The sequence below is a fragment of the Rhinichthys klamathensis genome, unplaced genomic scaffold (genome assembly GCF_029890125.1).
Source record: "Rhinichthys klamathensis goyatoka isolate OS25496 unplaced genomic scaffold, OSU_Roscu_1.1 h1tg000259l_1, whole genome shotgun sequence".
NCBI classification, from domain to species: domain Eukaryota; kingdom Metazoa; phylum Chordata; class Actinopteri; order Cypriniformes; family Leuciscidae; genus Rhinichthys; species Rhinichthys klamathensis.
The window spans coordinates 181,335-208,893 of record NW_026606781.1 but is presented as its reverse complement, the minus strand read 5'-3'; the positions used below and the strand labels follow the sequence as shown (position 1 = coordinate 208,893).

Below are 27,559 nucleotides of genomic sequence, written 5' to 3'. Positions count from 1 at the left end.
AACACAAAAAACATCAAGAAACAAGAAAACATAGGCTAACCCCTAATAACTGTGCTTAAAACCACATTATGGAAAAAGGACAATTTAACGGCGTTTAATTGAGTCTATCTTAATGGCTTGATTATTAATGGATAATTATAAACGCAGAATAGAAGTCGCCTACACTAACAGAGTAATTGCGTCCTCTAGTGGTGACGCACCAGTAAAGACAATATAAATTGGTAAATAACACGCTCAGTTGTCACAGCATGAAAAAAGAGAAAATGGGAATGATAAAAAATTCCTGCAGTAGCCTATTTGATACTCCAATATGTAAATATGTTCTGTATAAAGCCACTGTCTGTATGCACACCACATTGTTAAGCAATTTACATAAGGACATATGTCAGAGTGTGCACTGGAGAAGCCTGTGTGCACTTGATGATATTCATTCCTTGAATCAAGGAATTTGGATAGTTCAAAGGCTGGTTTAATGTCTGATGGTGGTGAACCATAACTATAGAGCAATATGAACCCAGATGCTTCATTATGCTTAAAATTAATCTGTGTGTACTGTGTACACATATATAAAATGTTTTTTTTTTGTCTGGGTTTTATCTTTAGCAGTCATTCAGAAAAGGAAGTGACTGAAGGTAAGAGTGCTGATAGAGAGAGAGAGAGAGAGAGAGAGAGAGAGAGAGAGAGAGAGAGAGAGAGAGAGAGAGAGAGAGAGAGAGAGAGAGAGAGAGAGAGAGAGAGAGAGAGAGAGAGAGAGAGAGAGAGAGTAGGATGTTTCAGGGACGTCACAGATGTGTGGTGGACATTAAGCCTTTATTTGCAATTGGACTCTGAGTTCTTACTCCACCCTTAAGAAGTTTATCCACATGTACATGAATTTGTATTGCAGTCACACGAGGAGGGGGATGAAGACAACGCAAAGTGGGTGGTTTACTTTAAGAAGTGTTTAGTTTAGAAGAGTAAGAGAGAGAGAGAGAGAGAGAGAGAGAGAGAGAGAGAGAGAGAGAGAGAGAGAGAGAGAGAGAGAGAGAGAGAGAGCTGAGGGGAAGGAAGTCAGAGATCAGCACTCTACACACATCTTACATTGTTTTCTAGGACATCTCAAGAACACAGAGAGGAGGATTTATCACATTTTTCTACCCTTTCCTTTTAATGAGAAAAATGAAATCCATAATACAGAGATCGTTTTCAAACTTCTTCTTTGAATACGAAACTCCTCGGCAGGTTCTGGTCAGGAACAGAAGAGTTGCACTTGTGTGCCGAATCATCCAGCTGGGCGTTCTATCCTACATCATTGGGTAAGAGATTTCTTTTATTCTTAAAAAATGAAAAAGAAAAGCAGAGGCAACCCGAGCATGATTGTCGAAACAGAACATGCTTCAACAACAGCAAAAAAAATGTACAGAATGCAAACAAACTAACGGCTCAAGCCTTGTATTGACCTGAACAGTTAAGCGCTGTCATGATGTATCATTTAGGATAATGCATTGCTTGGTCTGACTAGCAGTACACCATCAAACTGTTATTGTTTCAAAACAGACAGACATGTTTCTGAAGAAAAGAATAAGATGAGATTTATTTTGTGAGCTTGATTTGCTTAAAAGTATGTCCACATGCTTTTCATTGTGTCTGATTTAGTTTTAATGGCTTATAACATTGCAACAGCTCAATTCCAGTCTTAGAGCTAACAGCTGGCCCTCAGTATGTATTAGATAACTATTAGGCGTCTGTGTAAAAGATAGGCTATACTTATGTGATGCTGATTATATGAATGTCGCATAAAGACTTGTTTATAAAAGCAAACATTTATTTGAGCGGTAAAATATCATGCTATAGTCATTCATGGGGAAAAAACAGACTTTGACAGATGTTTACAAACTGAGTATTTCCTCTGATGTAATTCAAACCGGTTGGGTCGGTTGTCCAACCGACCCAATCATTGGTTGCTTTCCCGTAATGGGTAATTTTGATCCTCCGACATCCAGAGAAGTGCTTGGCATTATAAATAACCTGAATGACACCGCAGCATCTCATGATGAAATTAAAGCAAAGCTTTTAAAAAAAAGTGGCATTAACAATTAGTGAGCCATTAACTCATGTCGTTATGCTTTCTTTAAAAAGTGGGGTAGTCCCAAAAGATCTGAAGATTGGAAAGGTTATACCTTTATTCAAGGCAGGGGATCCTAGCAAATAATTATAGACCGATCTCTATTTTACCTTGTTTCTCTAAAGTTTTGGAAAAGCTGGTATATGTAAGAATGTTAAAACATCTTAATGACAACAAGATCCTATATAAACATCAATATGGATTTCGACAACAACACTCAACATATATGGCTTTGTTACAACTCATGGACAAGATTTCTACAGCACTGGATAACAACATGTTTGCAGTTGGTATATTTTTAGATTTATCAAAGGCTTTCGATACAGTCGATTATGAAATTCTGATTTCCAAACTTTACCGTTATGGGTTTCAGGATGTTGTAATCAATTGGCTTATGGATTACTTGATTAATAGAGAGCAATATCATGTATTTATAAATGGCAGTACTTCCAAGAGAATTAAGTTATGTTGTGGACGGTGTACCTCAGGGATCTATTCTTGGGCCACTCCTGTTTCTCATGTATATAAATGACCTAGCTTGGATGTTTGAATCTGCATTGCCCATTCTATTCGCAGATGATACTACTGTTGTCATATCACATGCAAACTTTGATTCTTTGATGAATGAAGCTAATGATGTTCTATATCGCAAAGTGGTTTCAGTTGAACGAACTTTCATTAAATATAGAAAAATCTAATTATATAGTTTTCAGGAATAAAAATAAAAGGTATTTAAAAGAAGATGCTAAATTATTTATTAACAACATTGAAATCAATCAAGTTACAGTAATAACATTTTTAGGGGTATTAGTAGATGAAAAACTCTCATGGAAAAACCATATTGATTATGTGTGTGTAAAAATCATGAAGTCACTTGGCATCATTAGAAAAGTTTGTTCATTGGTAAATCAATCCTGTCTTTTAACTCTTTATTATAGTCTATTATATCCTTACATCTCTTACTGTAACATTGTTTGGGCCAGTTATTATCCTTCTTCTCTTCAAAAAATCGTTTTGATCCAAAAAAAGTTTGTTAGATTGGCAACAGCATCTAGTCGGTGTGAACCATCGGCTCCTCTGTTTAAGCAATTAAATATTGTATCTATTTTCAGCATAAATATCTATCAAACATGTATCTTTATGTACAATTATATGGTTCAAAATCATAGCCTCCCAAAAGTGTTTAATAACTATTTTTTAATTAACTCGGATGTCCATTCATATCCAACCCGACAAGCAATGAATGTTCATCTTCCCTATTATCATCCAACTCTTGGTCAATTTTCCTTAAAATATAGAGGACCGTCACTTTGGAATACTATTCCTCGTTTTATTAAAACTAGCTCATCATTGTCAGTATTTAAGTCAAGCATGAAAAAACACTTGTGTGATTGTTAAAATTTCTGTATATGTGTTGTCTTTAATTGTCTCTCATTATTGTGATGATTGTTGTTATTTATTATAATAATTTGGTGTAGTATTAATTGACAATCCAGAGGGGAGGTTTTACTATAAGCCCTTGGGGGTTTCTTACCTCTCCTGTATAATCCATATGTATTATTTTAATATCTTCTTTTTTTTTTGTGGTTGTGCGAAATAAAAAATAAAAAAATAAAAATAAAACCTGTATTGTGCAGTCCACTGAGCAACACTAAAGACATTATGTGGGTTTTTTCAATCTTTTAGATGCCACGGACCCCCAAATATAATCCTCATGTGAGGGACCCCCATCCTAAAAAAATTAACTGTCTTTTATAAACACCATTTACATACTAAAAAAATATTATATTAAATCTAAAATGTTCCATTATTATATTTTTTTCTACTCACTATATACTGTTAAATGAATTGTGCATTTATTTGTTTATTTATGCAATTTTAATCTAATTTTATTTATATGAATCAAAATTGTTATTCATTTATTTATTATTCATTTAATCTATTTAAAAGATTAACAACTAATATTATTTAAATCACACACTTTAATTCATTTATTACTATTATTATATACATTTTTACTCTAGATTTGTCCCGGAACAATTTGAAAACCCCTGCTCTAAGCAATACAATTTGCATTTACAGTAACCAAATAAATGTTGAATAAGTGTGTTCAAATAAATGACTACTGTATTTTGGAGCAATAACTCATTTGGAAAAGTGCCTGATATATAGCAATACTTCACTGTTTCCACTTTAGGTGGTACATCTCACTTAAAAAGTGGCAATTTGCAATTATTAGGCTACTTTAAAGAGCCATTTCTAGCTTATTTTACTGTAACAAAGTGACTATACGTTTATAAAGTTTTTAAATATGGATATTATTCTTACACAAACTCATCGCTTCGCTTCAGAAGGCCTTTATTAACCCCCGCAGAGCCATGTTAGAGCACTTTTATGATGGGCAGATACACTTTTATGGACTTCAAAACAGAAACAGCAATTCACTGCCATTATAAAGCTTGAAAGAGTCAGGACATTTTTTTTTTAATATACCTCCGATTGTATTATTCTGAAAGAAGAATGTCATATACAGTACACCTACGTAGTATGACTTGAGGGTGAGTAAATCCTGGGCTAATTTTAATTTTTGGGTTAACTATCCCTTTAAAGGGAAAGTCCAGCCAAAAATGAAAATTCTGTCATCATTTACTCACCCTCAAGTTGTTCCAAACCTGTATGATTTGAGGGTGAGTAAATGATGACAGAATTGTCCTTTTTTGGGGTGAATTATCCCTTTAATGTCAGTGATCATAGAACAAATGAAAAGTTGTTACTCCCTTTAGTTTATCAGTGAACATCTGCAGACCACTCTAAATGAATCAAATGCAGTTCTAGTCCAAAACACAGCAGGCTGAAGTATTTGTTGGGAGCTAAAAAGCATTAAACACAATGGCTGGATTTCATGCATGAAGTGAAGGGTGCTTCTGTTATCTGTCATGTAGAAGTTGTTTGTCTTTGTAGTCAGGTAATCTGAATGAAACAAACTGATAAAGTCGATAATCACTGCGCAGTAGCATTTGTTTGGCAAGTTTGGTCTGTCTGGAGCAGTATGCCATTGCCATTGCCATCTTTAGGTGTGTCAGACGATAAGGCAGCGTCATGCTTCAAACGGAAGATTAACGTTTTCTGTGTCATGTTAGGGCATGAGGCCAACATCTTATTGCTTCATCCTACTTTTATGTCACAAGATGGCTGAACTATGTGTGAACACACGCACACATTCTTAAACGCAAACTATAGAACAGCAACAGCCTCATGTCATTTAAAAGTTTTCCTACAACTACTGGGCAAGTTTAATAGTGCATAAGGATACACTATGCTTTTTACCCAAATCAAATAGTGCAATTATAAATATATTTTGTACTGTAATTATCAATCAGTAACCAATAAAAAATACTACTAGTTCTGAGTGAAAGTTATTAGGATCAAATTAAATTAAATTAAAGTTCAATATTGACAAAATGTGTGTTGTGAGAATTCATGAAAAGAAAGAAAGAATGCCTTTTCAGAATCAGAATCAAATAAAACGTTTCATCAAATTAATTAAGATAAAAAATAAATGTAAAATATTTTCTATAGTCAACAACAAGAATATATTAGTCCACAATCAACAAAATATATCAAATATACTCTCCTTTGTGTAACCCTCTATCAAAGAATAGGATCTTTTGGTCATATGTATTCTGTAACAAGTATATTATTTTATGGCTTCATGAAATCTCATGTTTTTGGACAAATGGTAAAAATCTTTTGTAAAAGACTGATTTTAATGCAATTTGCCATTCAGAGTACATGAACTATAATAAATCATTTTGAAATACAATATCTCTAATGTATGGTTTATAGAATAATTGTGAATTATTGTGATTGTGAATAAAATCTGTAGTCTTCAGAATGCAGGTTGATTATGGCAGATCAGTAATGTTCATGATTTTTTGTTTGTTTTTTTGTTGCTTTTATTAGGTGGGTGTTTATGTATGAGAAAGGCTACCAGACAGTGGACACTGCTATAAGCTCCGTCTTCACCAAGATGAAGGGTGTGTCCTACACAAATATCAGTAAAGTGGAGAGGATATGGGATGCAGCCGATTATGTGTTTCCTGAACAGGTGGGTTGTGCCTCTTAATTTTTGACCTCAAACCTCATTGTTTGAAAAGTTCAGAGGGCCTTGATTTATATACTTAGGTATATATATTTTTAGTTTTTATCAATACATGCATTTGAATGCAGATAGGTAACTCACTGGGTAATTGCCCGTCCAGCAAAGTGTCATTATTGGTGTGGATTGGGCCAAATCATAGATAAAAGTACTCTTATTGACATTTGCAGTCACACTGCTTCAGGTTCTTCTCACTCAAAGTGCTAACATTGTCAAGGCAAGTAAACATCTCATTTGTGACTCAATATGCTTAGAAGGGAAACACAGAGAAACACATTGAAGAATATGACACCGTAGTTGATCATAAAGAGATTTTAGTTTAACAAATAACTGTAAATGCCTGTAATTATTTACTTTATGCCAACAGCCTGCAGCGTTTTCAGAATGTTTCGTTATTTCGCAGAAATCACCCAGGGCAATAAGAAACAGACCAACTGTTGACATAAAAGTAAACACGTCATCACTTAGCAATTAAAGGAGTGGCTCCAGGAGCTTCTTGATAGTCAGATAATATCATGTCCAAAAAAAGTAAACATCAAATTGTCCATTGCGATAACAAATATCATCCTTTATGTGTACATTAAAATTCTGCCATCATTTACTCGCCTCCAAGTTGTTCCAAATGTGTATGAGATTCTTTCTTCTGCTGAACACAAAAGGAAATATTTTGAAGAATATGAGTAACTAAACAGTTGATGGTCCCCATTGAAAAATACTATGGAAGTCAATGGGGACCATCAACTGTTTGGTTACCGACTTCAAAATATATTATTTTGTGTTTAGCAGCAGAAAGAAATTCATACAGGTTTGGAACAACTTGAGAGTGAGTAAATGATGACAGAATTCGTTTTTTATTTTTGGGTGAACTATCCCTTTAAATTGATTGATCTTCTGAATGATCATGTGACACTGAAGACTGGAGTAATGATTGCTGAAAATTCAGCTTTGCCATCACACACACACACACACACACACACACGATACTGCACAATTTTATCACAGGAATCAATTAATTATTAAAATATGTTCAAATAGAAAACAGTCATCTAAAATTGTGATGATATTTCATTACTTAACATTCATAAATTATTTACTGTTTCAACCCAAAATGTATTATATATTTACTATATTCTATATGTGTACTACATTCTAAGATCCAGAACAATTGTCACTACTCAAATAAACAAATTTGACCATTTGAACTCAGAAAACCTGACACATGTATGCGTAAAAGAGGAAGGCACTGTTGATTTTGATTAAAAGTTGCTGTAGTTACACTATACGCTAAAAGTGCAAGCAGAGCAGAGACCTGAGAGATGGATCGACACTTTGGCTATTTGAGGCTGAGGTTAAACATTACATTCAGCCCCAGACAAATGCACCTGCCTCTCTGACACTGATGTGAGCTGAAAATATAGCCTTGTCTATTTACACAAAAAGTGTAAACAAGCTTTTAATACTGAACCAATGTACAGGTTTTTTTTTTTTTTTTTCAGTTTGTTTTGGGTTTAGTTTTTGGTTTCAAAATAGGACATACATCATGTCACGCAGGGGTGTCAAAAACAGTAGCATGATGTCATGTATGCACAGTCAGCTTCAAACACTCTACTGCATCACCAGAGGCACTCTGGCTCTGTTCTGTATGCTGGTTTGAGCTTAGGGATTTAAATTGCATTCCTTCGAGTCATTTCTGTTCTATTTTCTAGGGCGATTCGTCTTTTGTTGTGATGACCAACTACATTTCCACTGTGGGACAGAAACAGGACACATGTCCTGAGGTAAGTAAAGACATAGTTCTCTCCTTTTGTCATCTCTGTTGTCTTTCATTATTGTGGTTCTTGTGGTATGTTTGTTTTTTTATCTCAGATTAATATCTCTATTTGACAAATTTCCTGACCACAGATGTCATGCAGCATGCAAATGGAAATTTTCCCACACAATATGGAATTGTTGTTTTTAAGAGAACAGAATCATTTTCCATATAAAATCCATTTGTAATGCAGTGTGTCCAACGTTTTAGCATCACCTGAAATACAGTTGAAAACACTGAAGTTATTGCTTTTGAAACGCACTCATGCCAACTTGCACATTTGGTCATTCCGTTCTGTTTTTTTTTATGCTGAAATTTTTCAGTAGATTTATTGCATTGCTCATTAAAATGTATAAAACGTCTGTACATATCCTGATACTGAACTCACGATACGATATTATTGTGATACTCCAAGACATGATAAAAGGTTAAAAAAAATTCTGTTGATTAAAATGCTAAATTTGATTTTACATTGTGGGTGTGAATGAATAAGCTAGGACTTGGTGCTGGAAACCCAATGCACAGGACAATGGTGACACCAGAATAAAAATATTGATGATTCTGAAGCTGAAAATACAGAATTATTTTAGACGGATATGCTTGCACTCTGTCACTGACTACTAGATATATTTAAAATAATGTAGGACAAACTAGACTTAAAACAATGGGGCAGCCTACCCCTTTCTCTTGTTGGGAGAGTGGAGACCATTAAAATGAATGTTTTACCGCGACTTTTATTTCACTTCCAGTCTCTCCCTCTTTTTCTACCTAAATCTTTTTTTAAATATCTAGATAAAACCATCTCCTCATTTATTTGGGCTGGTAAAATTCCTGAAGTGAATAAAACTATCCTGCAACGACATAAACGTGATGGAGGTCTAGACTAGCTCTGCCAAATTTTCTTTTTTATCACTGGTCCGCCATCATTTCTAAGATTTTCTTGTGGTGTAATGCGCCGGAGGTCAACTGGTGTACTCTAGAAGCTGCTACTTGTCTTTCTTCTTCTCTTCCTGCACTTGTCTTTGCTCCTTTGTCTCTGCATCCCTCTAATTATACTAGAAATCCTATTGTGCTATCAACTTTAAAAATCTGGAAACAATTTCGACAAGTCACTATCTTAAGTCCTATTTGCAACAATCACTTGTTTTTACCACCAGCTATTGATCACACTTTTAAAAGATGGAAAGATAAGGGGATGGCCTGTTTTTCAGATCTTTTTATTGATAATTCTTTTGCTTCATTCACCAATCTTATGTCCAAATTTAACCTGCATACTACAGGCTTATTCAGGTATTTTCAACTCCGCGGTTTTGTTAAAGGGATACTCCACTTTTTTTGGAAATATAGGCTCATTTTACAACTCCCCCAGAGTTAAACTGTTGAGTTTTACCGTTTTTGAATCCATTCAGCCGATCTCCGGTTCTGGCGGTACCACTTTTAGCATAGCTTAGCATACATCATTGAAGTGGGCAAGACCATTAGCATTTCTCAAAAAAAAAAATGACCAAAGAGTTCCGATATTTTTCATATTTAAAACTTGACTCTTCTGTAGTTACATCGTGCACTAAGACCGACGGAAAATGTAAAGTTGCGAATTTTCTAGGCTGATATGGCTAGGAACTATACTCTCATTCCTGCGTAGTAATCAAGAAACTTTACTGCCGTACCATGAGTGCAGCAGGTGTAATGATATGACGCAGAGCCTGAAAATAGGCTACCTTCCGTCAACATAACTAACGTGACAACCTGCTTGCACAGGGAGCCTATTTTCAGGCTCTGCGTCATATCATTACACCTGCTGCACTCATGGTACGGCAGTAAAGTTTCTTGATTATTACGCAGGAATGAGAGTATAGTTCCTAGCCATATCAGCCTAGAAAATCGCAACTTTACATTTTCCGTCGGTCTTAGTGCACGATGTAACTACAGAAGAGTCAAGTTTTAAATAGGAAAAATATAGAAACTCTTTGGTCATTTTTTTTTGAGAAATGCTAATGGTCTTGTCCACTTCAATGATGTATGCTAAGCTATGCTAAAAGTGGTACCGCCAGAACCGGAGATCGGCTGAATGGATTCAAAACCGGTAAAACTCAACAGTTTAACTCTGGGGGAGTTGTAAAATGAGCCTATTTCCAAAAAAAGTGGAGTATCCCTTTAAGACGAACTTCCCTAGTTTCCCTCAATTACCAGAAAAATCTCTGGTTGAGAACTTATTGTCAGCCCCTACAGGTGGTAGTCGTATATCCTCTGTCTACACCATGTTACTTTCATCTAGTACGTCCTCTCTCTCCTGCCTCAAGATGACTTGGGAAAATGAGCTGCGAATCAAGTTATCGGAAGAGCTATGGTCTGAGACCCTTGCTAAAGTTAATTCTACTTCTATATGTGCTCGGCTGAGTCTTATTCAGCTAAGTCTTTCATCGAATTCATCTTACCAAAGCTAAACTTCATAAATTGTTTCCAGAAACAGGGGACTACTGTAACAGATGCTCCTTTTCTCCCGCCGATCACACCCATACATTTTTTAGCTGCCCAAAACTGGCCTCATATTGGGCTTCTTTTTCTCCATGCCCTCTAGTCGCCATTTTTGGTGTGTCTCACTCGTCATCCATCACGAGACAGAAAGCAGAGGTTATTGCTTTTGCTTCTCTTATTACTAGAATGTGTATTTTGTTGCATTGGAAGTGTCCAACCCCTGCAGTTTTACCTGCTGAACTTGGCAACCACAATCTGATCTGTTACTTTCCATCTAAGTTATTTTCATACATGGACATCCTGTCTACCATCTATTCATTCATATTCATGCTCTCGGTTTACCTCAGTCATATTTGTCTTTCACTTGAATCTCTATTTGACTTTATTGCCCTACCTGCAAAGCTTTGCTTAAACAAATGATTAGGTTTTGTTGTTATTCTGCCCCTTCTGTGCATCCTGTCTCATTTGGATCTCACATTTGTATATTTTCAAGCAAGCAAATTATCGGGCTTAATTAAACACTAATAGACATTAAAGTGCAGTTCCCATCTTGTGTGTTTCAGCTGCCAGATGGGAAGAACAAGAACAAGTGCACCTCGGACACAGACTGTGATGAGGGCAAATACAAACGTACGGGAAATGGTAAAGTTCTATCCATTTCATTGTCCCGACAGAAGGCACCAGCACAGCAGACTAACTTCCCATCACTAACAGCAGCCGGGGGGCAGAGAAACTCAGCTATTGAGTGTCTTCTCATGACCATTCTATAATCCCTTTGACCTTGACTGGCAACTAAATCAGTCTACCAGCGGTCTAAGATATGTCCCACAAAATTCAAATAAATCATGGGGTAAGAAAATTGGTGCACTTGCACGTAAGCATTTGGTTTCAGTTCCACTCAGAATTGCTGGGGGCCTAATGAACTTTCGCTCTTCTAACTCCACATCAGCCATGCCGTCGTCTCCGTAAGTCACTAACATTCATGACTAACATGCTTTGCTCTCTTGCTCTGATGTTTTTTCCTTAGCTTTCCACATCTTTGATGGATTTAAGATGGATCCAACATCTTTGATCTGATGTCTGTAATTCCCAGAGTTCCACAGGGCTCTAATCCAGATTCAGTTCAATTGCCAAGTGTAATTTAATAGTACTAGCAGCAACAACATGTTTGAGATACAAAGCAAATAGAATTAAAGGAATTCAGGTTCCACATTTCAAACATTCTCAGTAGCCAAATTCTACCTTATCATTTACAACAGGAGCTATGCTAAATTATCCCACTGCTACCCAAACATAAATAAATTAAACTCATGCTAAATGATTTATATATATATATATATATATATATATATATATATATATATATATATATATATATATATAACTCATGCTAAATGATTTATATATATATCATAATGATTGGCATAAAGCTGATTTAAAAAAGAAATGCAATCAAACCCACATTATTGACCGATATCCTGAGCTCTATGTGGGTCACAAATACTCAAATATTGACAAAGTTTCACATGCAGCATAGCAGACATACAGGCATAAGTAAACAGAATAATCTCACATTGCATAGTTCTCTTACGAGAGTACTCTCGTGTTGCGTAAGCTAACTTACGCTACGGGAAAATCCCCTTTCTCGAGAATACTGAAGCCAAAAAATTATCCTTAATTTTGCATTAATTTAAAGTGCATTGCTGCACAAAGCAGACCTAGGCGAGGCAGCTCGCACGCCTATTGGTTGCTCTGCGGCAACTTGTGCGTTTCCTGCCTGGGACTTAACCATGCGGACCTCGCGCTTTCCAGGGGCGGCTGCCCGGAATGCGACATGAACCCTGCAGGCTCGATTAGTCTCTTTCACCGCGGACCCCTCTCCTCCGCTACTGTCGTCAGGACCGCACGGTAAGAACCGCCGTTCGCAAATAACCCCGGAGAGCTGGAAGGAGCCATTTTCTGCCAGGCTGCGGTCGACGGTCTCTTCGACGCTCTCCGTTGTGGATGGCGCGAAGGAAAAAGGCTACCTCTCCATTCCTCTGGTCAAGGAAGCGGTGGCCAATCACTTATGCCCGGCCTCCGCTGGATGGCAGTCCAAGCCATCTGTACCATCGAAAGCCTGCAGGACTACTTCGGCTCTCAACGGTCACGCCTATACCGCCGCCGGTCAGGCCGCCTCAGCGCTTCACTCGGTGGCGGTGCTTCAAATTTACCAGGCCAACCTTCTCCGCGTTATGGACGAATCCTGAGAACTTTACAGATCTCAGAAGCGCCACGGACTTAGCTCTGCGAGCCACCAAGTCCGCTGCTCAGGGTATCGGGAGGAACATGGCGTCTCCCACTGTCACCTAGAGACACTTATGGTTGACTCTGTCTGACATCAAGGAGTCCGACAGAGCTACCTTCCTCGACGCGCCCGTGTCTCCATCCGGTTTCTTCGGCCCGGTGGTGAAAGGCTTCACTGAGCGTTTCTCTGAAGTTCAGAAAACGTCGCAAGCCATGCGGCATTTTATCCCGAGACGCTCCAGTTCCGCGACAGGGCGCTCGAAGCAGCAGCCGCCTAACCGGTCCGGAACTCAGCGCCACCACCGCCTCTGCCACCAGCTTCACAGCGCTGTCGCCCTGGGGACTCTCAGCAGCGTTAGTGCTCTTCCAGTTACCACGGGCCGCCTCACCCCCGGGGTCCCAAGTCTTTCTGACCGTCCAGAGAAGACGAAGATGGTTGAGTCCCGCCGCGGCCGGACCGCCATCAAAGACAATGCACATCGCTCTCTCAGCTTCCTCAACAGAGGCGGCTGGAGAAGTGTATTTCACATCCAAAAGCCGTTTTCACGGCTACCCAGATAAATCTCAAAAAGAGCATTATGTCTGTTTGTCCGGCTCACGCCGAAGGTGTTATGAATGTAGGAGCGGTGCCCACTTCCCAGTGCCCACCCCTACACATAAGCACCGCTCAGTGACACACACTCATTCACGGCTCAAAGTGTATGTTGCAGCCATAGCAGCGTTTACAAAACCCTTGCATGGCCAGTCATTGGGAGGATCTCATCGTCCGCTTCCTTAGAGGGGCTAGGAGGCTAAACCCTCCTCGACCCCCTATGGTTCCGGTCTGGGACCCTTGCATGGCCAGTCATTGGGAGGATCTCATCGTCCGCTTCCTTAGAGAGGCTAGGAGGCTAAACCCTCCTCGACCCCCTATGGTTCCGGTCTGGGACCCCCTATGGTTCCACGGTCCTAGACGCTATGAAAAGCGACCCCTTCGAACCACTGCAGTCTGTGAATCTGCGGTGTCTCTTGCTCAAAACCGTTTTTCTCATGGCTCTCGCTTCAGTCAAGCGTGAGCGATGTGAGCGCTACGTGCATTGAGTTTTGGCCTAATGACTCTAAAGTCATTCTCAAACCAAGACACGGCTATGTCCCCAAAGTGCTCACCACTCCGTTCAGAGCGCAAGTCATTTCACTGTCAGCCCTCCCAGGATCTGATGGTGAGAACGGGCGTAAATCTTCTTTGCCCGGTCAGGGCGCTAAGAATATACATCGAGTGTTCGGCTGCTTTCAGGCAGCCAGAACAGCTTTTTGCTTCGTTTGGCGGCCGCACTAAAGGGCTAGCCACCTCGAAACAGAGCCTTTCCAGATGGATAGTTGACGCTTTCGCTCTGGCTTATAAGTCTAAGGGCCTTCGATGCCCTTTAGGCGTTAGGGCCCATTCCACTATAGGCATGGCCTCTTCATGGGCCTGGTCCAGTGTGGTTTCACTCCAGGATATTTGTATGGCGGCAGGCTGGGCTTCTCCGTCTAAATGTTTAAGGTTTTACAACCTGGAAGATCCTGCCCTACAGGCTAAGCTGTTTTCAGTCTAAAAAGTCTTTTCAGTCCATCCTGACTGTTATACTGTGCTAAGCACCCATTCCAGTAAAACATACATATGGCTATGTTATATTTATTAGGCCCACGCCTCGTTGGCCTAGACATTACCCACTATCATGTGTAACCTGGGCACATGGGGGCCATGTGTGGACGACCTTAGCACGCACGGCGCTTTACATTGGGTTCCCGTAGCGTAAGCTAGCTTACGTAACACGAGAGTACTCTCGTAAGAGAACGTACTCGGTTACTGACGTAACCTCGGTTCTCTCTAGATGAAGGAACGAGTGTTGCGTAACCCTGCTGTGCTTATGCTGCGTTCTGGTTTCGCTTCAGTATGAAAAACCAAAGAACACCCTATCTGGACTCTGCTTATATAGACATAACTTATAAGCCACGACCTTTCTGGCGGGACGTGACGCGCGCGGGCGCCCGCGCCCTCATTGGTGCTTACGTCACGTACAGTCCACGATAGGTTGCCGCAGAGCAACCAATAGGCATGCGAGCTGCCTCGCCTAGGTCTGCTCTGTGCAGCAATCCGTTTTAAATTAATGCAAAATTAAGGATAATTTTTTGGCTTCAGTATTCTCGAGAAAATAGATTTTCCCGTAGCGTAAGCTAGTTTACACAACACTCGTTCCCTCATCTAGAGAGAACCGAGGTTACATTAGTAACCGAGTACGTTTCACATCATAGTTTCCTGACTTTCAGTCATGTATGACTGGCACAAACTTCCAACAAACTTTAATACAACACGTGCTACTAATCCTGTTACATACTGACTCTGTGAACTTAGGAAAGAATTCACTGTCGTTTTCTGTGAAAACACAACTGTCTTGTTTATGCCATGCTGTGGACTGCATTTTATTTCATGCTAATTGTATAATTATGTCTTTGTGTATTTGATGTTATGTGTATTTAATCCTTGACACAAGGTTTGTCAATGCCATGCTACCACCAAAGCAAGTTCAGTGTTTGAATGTAAATGTTCCTGGCAATGTAAAAAGAGTCTGACTGAAATTACAAACATGTGATATGACCAACTGCAATCTGATGAAAGCATTCCTAAATAGCTAGACTGATGGAATCGTTATGATTTAAAAAAAAAATATTACAACTATAAGAGGTTTGGAGTGGATCAGAACAGACTGAAACAAGAGCTTGATCAAAACATAATCATGTGCTCCAAAGAGAAGTATTTTTCTAATTGAATCCATCCATACATCCAAATTAGAAAAATATATATCAAAGCATTTTCACAAGGGAAGTCAGACTTTTGGATCCAATGATCATCCCTCGTGATTATGTTTTGATCAAGCTTTTGTTTCAGTCTGTTCTGATCCACTCCAAACCACTTATACTCCTACTTCCCTTACACATTATGTTCTCTCTCAGGGCACATGACGGGCAAGTGTAACACCAACACCAGTACTTGTGAGATCTACTCCTGGTGTCCTGTTGAAGACGACCGTCAAATACCAGAGTATGGCTGCTTATTTTATTATTATTGTTGATTAATATGTTCAATCACATTGGGGTGTCAAACAGTAACTTGTAAGAATCATTGTGGCACGACTTTGACAGAACTTCAGGACTTCAGTTATTTTTCTTAACGGTGCAGTAATCGATTTCTGGAAAGAAAAAGAAAAGAAAAAAAAGGATTGGACAGAGCACCACAACTTGTAGCCAATCAGCAGTAGGGGGCATATACACTCATGATGGGGGAGAAGAGAGAGTGAGTAAGAGGGAGATTTGAAGATTTCTGACATTGTCAAATTTTGACATCAACAAAAGAGGAAAGTTCAGAGGAATATCTGGAAAAAGTTGTGATCAGGCAAGAGCTTTAGGACCCGTGTTAATATTAGAAAAGCTTTCCAGTGCTGGAGAGACGTACATCAAGGTTGCGTTGTTTCTGCTGTGAGTAACATTGGTTTTGAGTGTGTGCTGCTGACGACTAACAACAAACTCTTGCTTGTACTCGTCTACTGCATGTTCATTTTTTTGTTAGCAGCGTTGCATTATACCAGCAATGTATTATAGTTTGACTATAATGAATTTTGTTACTGTGTATTAAACAGCAAACACTCACCATTTCTGAATAGCTTGAACTTCATGTCTATGTAGAAATCTTGGGAACAGGTGAATCAAACCACATGTGACAGTTGCCTTAAACATAAATGTATGTTTGTTAATACGTGGAGCATGTGACAAATTGTATTTAAAATGGTTTTGAATCAGCCCACAGTCTGATCCATTTAACTTTGTTTTGTCCCTCATGTAGCCCTCCAATCCTGCAGACAGCAGAAAACTACACACTGTTCATCAAAAACTCCATTACTTTTCGCCAGTTTAATGTAGTAAGGTAAATGCTTTCTTTTCCAATTTGTTTGTTGTTCCTTGTGGTATAATGGCAACTCCTAAACATCAATTCAAAGCATATAAAGCGTTTTTGAAATCTCATATGAAAGCAAAAGGAAAATTTTAACTTAGAAAAGACTATTTTAAAAGTGCCTTTCCTATAAACCAGGTGTCTTCAAGTCAAGTCAAGTCATCTTCATTTATATAGCGCTTTTAAAGGAGATTGTTTCATAGCAGCTTTACAGAGATGAACATACAATTTACGGTAACAGAGATTGTTTTGGCTTTATAGCGATTTTTGAATAATGTTATTTCCAGCTAAAGTTGGTTTTGATTGATTCACTTCCAGCAAAATTATCATTTGTTATTACATTAGGGGCCACTAAGACGACGGCGTTCTCTCTAAACAGACTTTAAACGCGAACCTGTGACCGGATGGCGTTCACATGCGCATTAAAAATTGATTCTAGTTATATTCGTTCAACAGGGGGATCGATGGAGGTACTGTTGGAAGCCTGCATTTATCAAATGAACTTTTGTTGAAAAAAAGGAAAATATGTATTAAACAAAATGAGGGGGTAGTCACATTATGAAATAAATGTTTTTCTCCTAAACAAGAAATTTGCTATGACTTCTTGTTTCACAACAGGAGTATAATTATGAGGAAACACAATGGCCAGATTCCCTTAATCATCCATCACAATGCGTAAAACCAAAGAATACAGTTCTGATGTGCAGCAAAAGATTGTTGAGCTTCACAAAATAGAAAGTGACTCTCCAAAGATGACATATGGAGAATTGCAAAGATTAGTTGAGTCTTGGGGTCAGAGAGCCTAAAATAAAATAGGGGGAAGAAAGCAATAGAAAGTTGCATTAATAAATATTCATGCTAAAGTGTTACTTGGTTAAATAAGTTCACATGCTGAGATCAGTTTAATCTAGCTGTTGCATTTATTTTTTAAATGTGGAGCCTCAGCTCACAGTCAAGCTCCTTTAGTGTGCAGTCTAGCTCCATAGGCTCCTTTAGTGTGCAGTCTAGCTCTATAGGCTCCTTTAGTGTGCAGTCTAGCTCCATAGGCTCCTTTAGTGTGCAGTCTAGCTCTATAGGCTCCTTTAGTGTGCAGTCTAGCTCTATATGCTCCTTTAGTGTGCAGTCTAGCTCTATAGGCTCCTTTAGTGTGCAGTCTAGCTCTATAGGCTCCTTTAGTGTGCAGTCTAGCTCCATAGGCTCCTTTAGTGTGCAGTCTAGCTCCATAGGCTCCTTTAGTGTGCAGTCTAGCTCTATAGGCTCCTTTAGTGTGCAGTCTAGCTCCATAGGCTCCTTTAGTGTGCAGTCTAGCTCTATAGGCTCCTTTAGTGTGCAGTCTAGCTCCATAGGCTCCTTTTGTAAAGGGCCCTGACTGAGTCTGTTTCCACCTGAAACATAATTCCACCACAAACATGATCATTACAAGTTTTTGGGAGGCTAATCAACTCACAAAAAGTTCCTTGACAAACACCTGTAATATATGTCAAGGGTTTTAAATCCGTACCTTGTTCACATTTCTTTTGAAGCCTGTTGAGGTAGAGGCTTCAGTTTCTGGGACAGGTTGTGAAAAATCCTACAATAAAAGAGATGTGTAACTTGGGCCAGTCCCTGTTTTATGCCACACATTCAAATGTTTGCCTTAATAAAAAGCCCAGTGCATTCACCTCAGCAACTGTCCCAGAACACAGACAGAGTGTCTTCATCATTTCCTCCTCCCTGATAAATAAAAGTAAGCCAATATGTTTCTGGTGTTCTGTCTGCTGCATACTGACCTCTGTGTGGGAGACTGTGTGTGTGTGCTGGCTTCAACAGGGACACTGCATTTCCCTCGACTGCAGAGACTTACAGTCAGCCATATTTAAAACTTAAAATAGTAATGTATCGCACACGTACCCAGTGTTACTTGCTTAGAGGAGCCGGCACCAGGGTCAGATTGTACAGCACCTGTAATCCCATCCATAATCGGCCGTCCCTTATTCCTATCAGAGCCAACTCAGTGTATTCTGGAGGAGTGGCCCTCCACTGGTTTTCTGAATTTCACTCTTTTTTCGGTTTGCCTCAAACAAGTGTTAATAAAAAATAATAAAAGGTTGTGTGTAAATACTTAGGCTACTTTGAATTATATTTTTATATTTTGTCTTTATCAGCTGCCAAGAACGTTTGGAGTTGCATCTAAAAATCAATGAATATTAATCTTTATTAGTATATACATGCACATTTTTTATATATATTATAAAAATATAGGCTATATTTCACACACACACATACATTCATAGCCTATATATACACACATCATTTTACATGAATAAAGAACGTATTTATTTAGCTTACACATTAACACAATCAGCAATCTTTCTCCAACAGTCTTCTCTTGCTTTGGCAGCAGAGACCGTATTGTTTCGAGCTTGTAATACATATTTAAATTCATCGTAATTCTGAATGATTATCTATTGCTCCTTCGCGGAAAGAAAATATCGCTCTCGCTCTATCCATATCGAACGCGATTGGTTGTTCGGTGCCAACGTCACTTTGGTATGTGCACGCGCTCGTGGAGTAATCATAGCTTAAGATCAAAGCCTGAGTTGACAGAGAAAGTTGATGAGCTGCGTAATGGGACCAATAAAGCCTGATTGCATCGGTTTGGTTTTGTCAACTCAAAACTAATCCTGTAACTCTGAGTTTGTTCAGCTACCTTCATATAGGCCCCAGATGTGTTTGGTGCAAACAGGGATAAAAAGTACCCCATGCCCACAGTTAAATATACAGCTGGATCTTTAATGTTGTGGGCCTATTTTTTAGCTGAAGGATTTAATTCATTATGTGATTTTCCCACTTTCAATTCTTTTACTTCAATGAAAGGTTAGATTTTTGCAAAACATAAAAAAAAACGATAAAAAGGGGAAAACAATGCAGATTTATTTTTATAGCCATCTTTGATCATATTTACCAGGGGTGCCAATAATTCTTACCACAACTGTAAATCAATATGTTACTTAACACATTATTGAAGGCTAGGGTTAAAATTAAATTTTGTCTACTAGATGAACGTTCTCCTCATACGTTTTTCTTTCTCTAGGAGTAACTTGGTGGAGAGTGTGGACCAGAATTACATCAATAGCTGTTTGTATCACCCCAAGACTGATCCACTGTGTCCTATCTTCAGATTGGGAGACATTGTTGAGCGTTCCGGGCTCAATTTCTCTGACATAGCTCGTGTGGTAGGTTTTTTTTGTCACTGATGATTTTAAATACACACACACAGCAATTTTTTTTCTTTATGAGTAAAATAAAAGCCAATTCACACTGCACTGACGTCTAACAAGGACAATCACCAGATTACAGTACATGAAAATGTTCAATCAGCGAAAACAACGCCGACATTATTAATAATACACAGATCTGACAAAACCTGACAAAGTGCTGTTGTCGTTGGTCGGCGTCTTTCAGTGCAGTTGGAATTGGCTTTAAGGTCTGTGCTCAACAAAACTTGAAGAGACCTTCATATTTTGTTCTATAATTGTGATTTTATGTGATGCATTGTTTACAGCTTTACGTATTTAAATAACATCTTGCAATTGCAACTATATTTCTCATAATTGCGACTATTTCTTACAGTCGTGACTTAACTCACTGTTACATCATATCTCCTAATTGTGACTTTAAATCTTATAATTGACTTTAAATTCTTATTTTAAAATGTCTTTTTTTCAGAGGTGAAAACAAGCTTCCATAAAAATAATAAAAATTTTAAAAACGTAGGAAATTCCCAAGGAACCTATGGCTTAAAAATGCTAATTTCCTCCTGCTGCAAATACATCTATTTCAACACATCCAATATTACATTTTTACTATGACATTATTTATTAAAGGTTTACAAGAGTATTATTGTTGTAGTGACTCGAGAAGACTGATGAAGATAATAATCCTCATGGTATTTGTGATGTTTTAGGGTGGTGCTATAGGCGTCCTCATTGACTGGGACTGCAATCTGGACCTAAGTATCAGACATTGCAAACCAAAGTATGAATTCTATGGTCTTTATGGAACAGGGAAAAATGAAAAAGTGGAGAAACCATCATTGGGATACAATTTTAGGTGGGTAAGAAAGTTTATTCCCTTTTTAATCACCTTGTGAAAACAAACTTTTTGGAAGCAGAACTGGTAAAGAGACAAACACGGTTATATAATGAAATATTTTAGAATTTTCACTGCACAATCACAGATTATTTACCAATAATCATTACAGCATTACATAAAATTACAGCTAAACTGAGAAAAGGTCAAACCTGCTGTGCTGTACTGTACTGTTCATAAGCCTGTGACCTTCAATGAGATCTCCAAAATAATTAATTAATATCTTCTGGATTCACTTGAACTATTATGTGCTACTGACTCTTTCAGATTTGCTAAATATTATATGGAGAATAAAGTGGAGAAGAGAACACTAATGAAGGTGTTTGGTGTACGGATAGACATCATTGTTCATGGACGGGTAAGGATAATTTTCTTATGGATCATATACAAAGAAATTACGGCACATGCACATTTCAATTTTTGTTTACACTTTTCCTTGTAGGCAGGAAAATTTGATATCATTCCAACGCTGACGGCCATAGGCTCAGGAGTAGGAATCTTTGGAGTGGTGAGTCTCACAGAGAATACACTATCATAAATAGATAAACCTGGTTTAATTTCCTTAATTACATTTAACCACAGATTCCACTTTTGGATTCTATTGTTCAAAGTAATCAAGGTGAAGATACCAGATGAAAAAAAAAATTTGTGTTCTATTCTCCATGTTAAATATGCATTTATGTGGAACTATATTGCACAGCTCTATGAAATGCTTGATTCTGATTGGTCCACTGTGGTCAAATAACTTTGAATTAAATTTTTGAATTGTTAAAAGTCGTCTCTTATCCTCATCAAAATACAGTAAATGCAGTAATATTGTGAAAAATTATTACAATTGTTTTGTGGTTTTTATATACTGGTATATATTTTTAAATGTTATTTATTTCTGTGACAGTAAATCTGAATTTTCAGCATCATTACTCCAGTCTTCAGTGTCACATGATCCTTCAGAAATCATTCTAATTTGCTGAACCATTTCATATGATCAGTGTTGAACACTGTTATGCTGCTTGTGGAAATGTTTTTTTAGGATTCTTTTATGAAAAGAAAGTTCAAAAGAGCATCAATTGTTTGAAACAGAAATATCTTGTATACAGTTAATTTCATAACTATAAGTTCACTGAAGTGAGTTAATATTTGTTCTAATTCATTTAAGGCCACCGTCGTGTGCGATTTGCTCCTTCTATATTTACTTCCAAAGAGAGATTTCTACAAAAGTATGAAATTCAAGCATACAGAAGTCCAGGAAGCGGTGAGTGTTGACTTTTGAATGAATAAACAGTATCCTGCCTTTGTGAGTGCTGGTGTGTAACTTAATGCTTTTCATGGATAGCCTAGAATAGATACAGTAGTTGCTAGTTATTTATGCTAGTTCACTACCCATAGCCTAGACTAGATGGCAGCAGAGATACATAGTTAGATGACATGCAAGAAAATTGTTACTTGAGCGGTTGCAGATGCAGTGCTGTTTCCAAACATTTACATCAAGCAAAATTCCTGTAGTATCATTAAGAAAACATCCAGGATATGCATAATTCAAATGCCCTCATATGGTATACAAAGCACGCCTCACTTGAACTGATGGAGTGTGTGTGAGAGAGGAAAATACGTCCTATAACAACACATGCGTCAGCAAATATCTTACTTTTGATCCGTATGCACGTGGGCAGTAAGGGAAACTATTGCATTCAAGTCTATGCAGCACCACGGCTTCCTGTAGATATCTCTGCAGGGATAGTTACCGTAGCAACGCTGCAAATTGACCAAACTTGTCTCTTATTGAGAAAAGAAAGCGAGGGCACTTCTTAACCAGCAGGACTCCCACTCTAGCAGCTCTCTGAGAAAGGCAAGGCAAGGCAAGTTTATTTATATAGCACATTTCATACATAATGGTAATTCAAAACATAGAAGAAATTTAAATAATCAAAAGAAATAAGAATAATTAAAACAGTTTAGAATAAAAAATAAAATAAAATACAGTACAAACAGTCGGACGAACAGTGGCACAGTGCTCATTCATTAAAGGGCCCCTATTATGGATTTTTGAAAATGACCTTTCATCATGTAGTATGTAACAGCTCTAAGGGGCTGTTTACACCTGGCCACTTCATGCGTTTTCTCAGATCGGATAGCTATCTGATTTACATACCTGCCAACTTTTGAGTTTTGCTCGGCGTGAGATTTGTTGACGTGGGGGGGGGGGGAGGGGGGGTAGAGACGAGTGAGATTTGTTGACGGGGGGGGGTCTCGCTCGCGCAAGGTCTCTCGCTCGCGCAAGGTCTCTCGCTCGCGCAAGGTCTCTCGCTCGCTCTACGCGGTTTGGAGCACAATCTCTGTCTCGCATGCACGCTCGCTCTAGATAACGGGAGATTTTTAACGAATTTGCGGTATAACTAGTCGATCACGAGTGGCTCAACAGGTAGATATATAGATAAACTCATCTTCCAGGCATTTGACCGCCCGGGTTGACACTTCAGCGTGAGAAATCGGGAGTGTGGCGTGTGAGCGTGTGAAACCAATCAAATGCGGGTGTCTCACGGCCAATGCGTGAGAGTTGGCAGCTATGGATTTATCAAAACGATTCCATTTACACCTGGTCACATAAATGTGTTTTTGCAAAATCCGATCTTCAATTCCCGCGCTATAAGCAGATTTAATGGAGTGCACGTCACCGAAAGCAACAGATAAGCGCTGCATTTTATTGATCATCAGCTAATTTCAAAATCAAAGACCGCAATAAGAGAGAGCGGCAACAGCCCTGGTAAGATCATTTCGTTTCTTTACTTTTAATGAAGGTGATTAGTGTGTTAAGCGTCTGCGACTTACTTTCACTTTGATTTGCGATAGTTTGCACGTTGGCTTGATGAAGAGATGCTCAGCTGCTCCTCTGCGGCAATGCGTGTTGCAGTAGCGACGTCATATCTGACTATAACATGACATATAGCCTATAATACGCTCTCACACGTTTATTTTTTAGGATTTTTGGGAGGAGTAAAATTTACATATGTGGTTTCAACAACCAGATGCATTTACACTTGTCCAGTTTCATCTGGAATGCGGCCCAGACCACCTCCTGAAGTGGTTTGAGCGATCGGATTTAAATCCGTCTCGAATGCGTTTCAGAGGGCATTTACACCTGGTCTTTTCACGATCGGATAGCTATCCGATCACAGAAAACGCATGAAGTGGCCAGGTGTAAACAGCCCCTAAGTGAATGAAAACATCCTGCAAAGTTTTAAATCTGAAAGTGCACCGTATATTAAGTTATTGTCTTTCAAAAGTAAGAGTCGACTCTGAGTCAATAAAATGAATCGTTTTTCAAAGTCATAAGCCGTTTCGTCAAGACGAAACATTAGTATATTGCCCGTCCACGTAGTAGGCCTATATTGCTTGAAACTTCAGTTCAAATCAGAGGCTAAAATCAAGCTAGGAAAATTGCCTTTTATTTCTAAATTATGACTATTTTTTATCTAAAAAACATACTAACATTATAAGGGCAACCCAGGAAACATTTTAAAATAATACAATCACCCCATGTCAGGGGACCTTTAACTGAAGAAAGTTTTGGCACATCCAACTGTTTACTTCATCAATGCATTGCCACAGGGAGTCAATGGGGCTGTAGTCGTTTGGCGATAGGGCTAAGTAGAGCTGTGTGTCGTCTGCATAGCTAGCAATTTGGTTCTTTCTCATTATTTGGCTCAGTGGGAGCATATACAGGTTGAATAGGAGTGGCGCAAGAATTGAGCCTTGAGGGACTCCGCAAGTCATGGATGTCCACTCAGACTTATGGTCTCCTATACTTACATAATAACCTCTTCCTCTTAAGTATGACCTGAAACACTTTAGGACTATCCCAGAAAGCCCCACCCAGTTTTCCAGCCTGTAAAGTGCGTCAAGGGCGCAGGTTGATGTTTTAAGGTGCTGTACGGTTTCTTCCAAAATTTTGCCATCATTTTCTTCGAAATCAGACATAATAACTACTTTCTCAGGGAGTGGTCTGATCTGTCTGACCCCAGCGCAACTCAAGGATGAGCTGATCACCTTTCTGATATTATTGATTTTCTCAGAGAAGGAGGAAGCAAACTCACTGCACTTGCTGTCTGAGAGCATTTCTCTGGGAATGTGACTTGGGGGGTTTGTCAGTCTCTCTACAGTAGCAAAAAGAGTGCGTGTGTTGTTTAGGTTGCCGTTTATAATATTCAAGAAGAAAGTCTGTCTAGCTTTGCCTAGTTCCATATTGAAAGCATGGATGCTGTCTTTGTAGATGCTATAATGGACTACAAGTTTTGTCTTTCGCCACATGCACTCTGCTTTTCTGCATTGTCTTTTCATATTTTGCACTGCTGTTGAGTTTCTCCAAGTCAGTCAAGTTAAGTCACCTTTATTTATATAGCGCTTTTTACAATACAGATTGTAACAAAGCAGCTTCACAGTGATAACATGAAAATAATACGTCCACCTTAAGTAAGGCAGATCAATAATATTGTTGAATATTAAATGTCCCCAACTAAGCAAGCCAAAAGCCAAGGCAACAGTGGCAAGGAACCAAAACTCCATCAGGTGACAGAATGGAGAAAAAAACCTTGGGAGAAACCAGACTCAGTCGGGGGCCAGTTCTCCTCTGGCCAATGAAGGAACAGTGTATGATTCGGGCAGCATTACAAGTCAGATTGGATCAGAACATTTAGAGTATTTATCCATTTCCATCTGGTTGGAAGTCGAAGTAATCACGCCGGTATGGAGACAAGTTGTTGAGGATCAGTGCCGATGGCTGTCGTGTCGATGAGGCCTTCACAGGGCTGATGAGGCTGGCACTTCAGGATGAGTTGGGATGGGTCCAGGCGCAGGTCCACCATAGACGGTCCCTCTGGATAAACAGAGAGACTAATATTAGCGTAGACGCCATCCTTCTTATGATGTACCAAGTACATCAGGATTTACGGGACGTGTTCCCGGTTCCGGCTGATCTAAACTATGCAGCCTAATTTTGAATTAAGGAAGTCTATAGTGTGTTATGTGTATGCTAGGCCAAAGAGATGTGTTTTTAGTCTAGATTTGAACTGACAGAGTGTGTCTGCTTCCCATTAGGAAGATTGTTCCAGAGATTTGGTCCTAAATTGGAAAAGGATCTACCGCCAGCAGTCGATTTTGATATTCTAGGTATTATCAACTGGCCGGAATTTCGAGAACGCAATAGAGGACTATAATAAGGACTATAATGCGTTAAGAGCTCGCCCAGGTACTGGGGAGCTAAACCATTTAGTGCTTTGTAAGTAATCAGCAATATTTTAACATTTATACGATGTTTAATAGGGAGCCAATGCAGTGTTGACAGAACCGGGCTTATACGGTCATACTTCCTGGTTCTGGTAAGAACTCGAGCTGCTGCGTTTTGAACTAGCTGTAGTTTGTTTATTAAGCGTGCAGGGCAACCACCCAGTAGAGCATTACAATAATCTAGCCTTGATGTCATGAACGCATGAACTAATTGTTCCGCATTTGTCAATGCGAGCATATGGCGTAATTTAGATATATTTTTAAGATGGAAAAATGCGGTTTTACAGATACTAGACAAGTGATTTTCAAATGAAAGATTGGTATCAAAGAGCACACCAAGGTTCCTAACCGACGACGAAGACTTAACAGAGCAGCCATCAAGTGTTAGACAGTATTCTAGGTTATTACGTGTGGAAGTTAGCTCCAAGGTGCTTTTTTTCTTCTTCCTGACTTTCACAGGAATAATATCATCAATTACACTTTTAGCTTTTGAGTTAAAAGAATCAAGGAGAAAATCAACAGTCAGTAGATATGCTTGGTGTTAAAGCCTTCATAAATAGCACACTAGTGTTCTCATTTAAGCGTCTTCTTGACAGACACAGATCTAGCTTCAATGGCAGGAGAGATCAATATATCAAAGAAAATACAGAAATGATCAGACAGTGCTACATCCTTAATAACAATTGATAAAATGTTTAGACCCTTACTGATAAGTAAATCTAAAATCTCCAGCAATGGCAAAACAGTCAAACTCAGTTCTGTAAAGTCCTCAGCAAAGGCTAGAGAGTATTTTGGAGGCCTGTAAATAATAAATAAAATGCGTGGAACACCTTTTAACACAATACCCAGATATTCGAAAGATGGGTAATTCCCAAATGATATTTCCTTACATTGATAGACATCTTTAAAAAGAGCAGAAAGAAAAACATTGTGGTTGATAATCTCAGATATGCATTTTTCCATCCACAGAAGCCAGCCGTGCCCCCGTCACAGAAAGAAAGAGAACTACCAAAGGTAACATACCATTCAACCGCAGATCTCTGAAGAATGATAGCATATCTTCATAAACAACTTCAATTTTAGTTGTTGTCACAGTAATTCAGATCTTTGCTGTGCACAGGAGTGAAGTCAAGACGGCTGCCACGATGACTGACTAACGTTACTGCACTGAAAACAAAACAACACCTCAACACTGGAGCATAAGCAAGACGGCCAGACAACTGTCTAACATCACTTTTCCTTTCTAAAGGACATTTCCTTCCCAAACTACTGAGAAAATATATCTAATCACTGTTTTGATTCAAGACGCATCTCCACTAGGTGTGTTAATATTGAGAGGCTCAGGAC

The 27,559-nt window shown here is 38.7% G+C and overlaps 1 protein-coding gene across 2 annotated transcripts; it reads left to right on the top strand.

Annotated features, from left to right (window-relative positions):
- Positions 1-820: 820 nt before the first annotated feature.
- p2rx1 (purinergic receptor P2X, ligand-gated ion channel, 1) lies at positions 821-27,559 on the top strand. Of its 2 annotated transcripts, none has more exons than XM_056267389.1 (13): positions 821-1,295; positions 6,068-6,212; positions 7,970-8,041; positions 11,112-11,190; positions 15,808-15,895; positions 16,694-16,774; positions 19,875-20,016; positions 20,748-20,893; positions 21,200-21,290; positions 21,375-21,440; positions 22,089-22,184; positions 27,182-27,226; positions 27,333-27,559. In XM_056267389.1, the coding sequence occupies exons 1-13, from the start codon at positions 1,150-1,152 to the stop codon at positions 27,336-27,338; spliced, it is 1,203 nt and encodes a 400-aa protein (XP_056123364.1). In that variant the 5' UTR covers positions 821-1,149; the 3' UTR covers positions 27,339-27,559. The 2 variants fall into 2 exon arrangements, with proteins under 2 accessions (XP_056123364.1, XP_056123365.1); XM_056267390.1 differs by having other exon boundaries at positions 822-1,295; positions 11,112-11,178.

Bases quoted from the DNA above. Each gene is read 5' to 3' on its own strand.
- p2rx1 (XM_056267389.1), top strand. From the start codon at position 1,150: ATGAGAAAAATGAAATCCATAATACAGAGATCGTTTTCAAACTTCTTC. The intron at 16,775-19,874 runs GTAAATGCTTTC...TTCTTTCTCTAG, and splicing joins CGCCAGTTTAATGTAGTAAG to GAGTAACTTGGTGGAGAGTG. The intron at 21,441-22,088 runs GTGAGTCTCACA...AATTCATTTAAG, and splicing joins GAGTAGGAATCTTTGGAGTG to GCCACCGTCGTGTGCGATTT.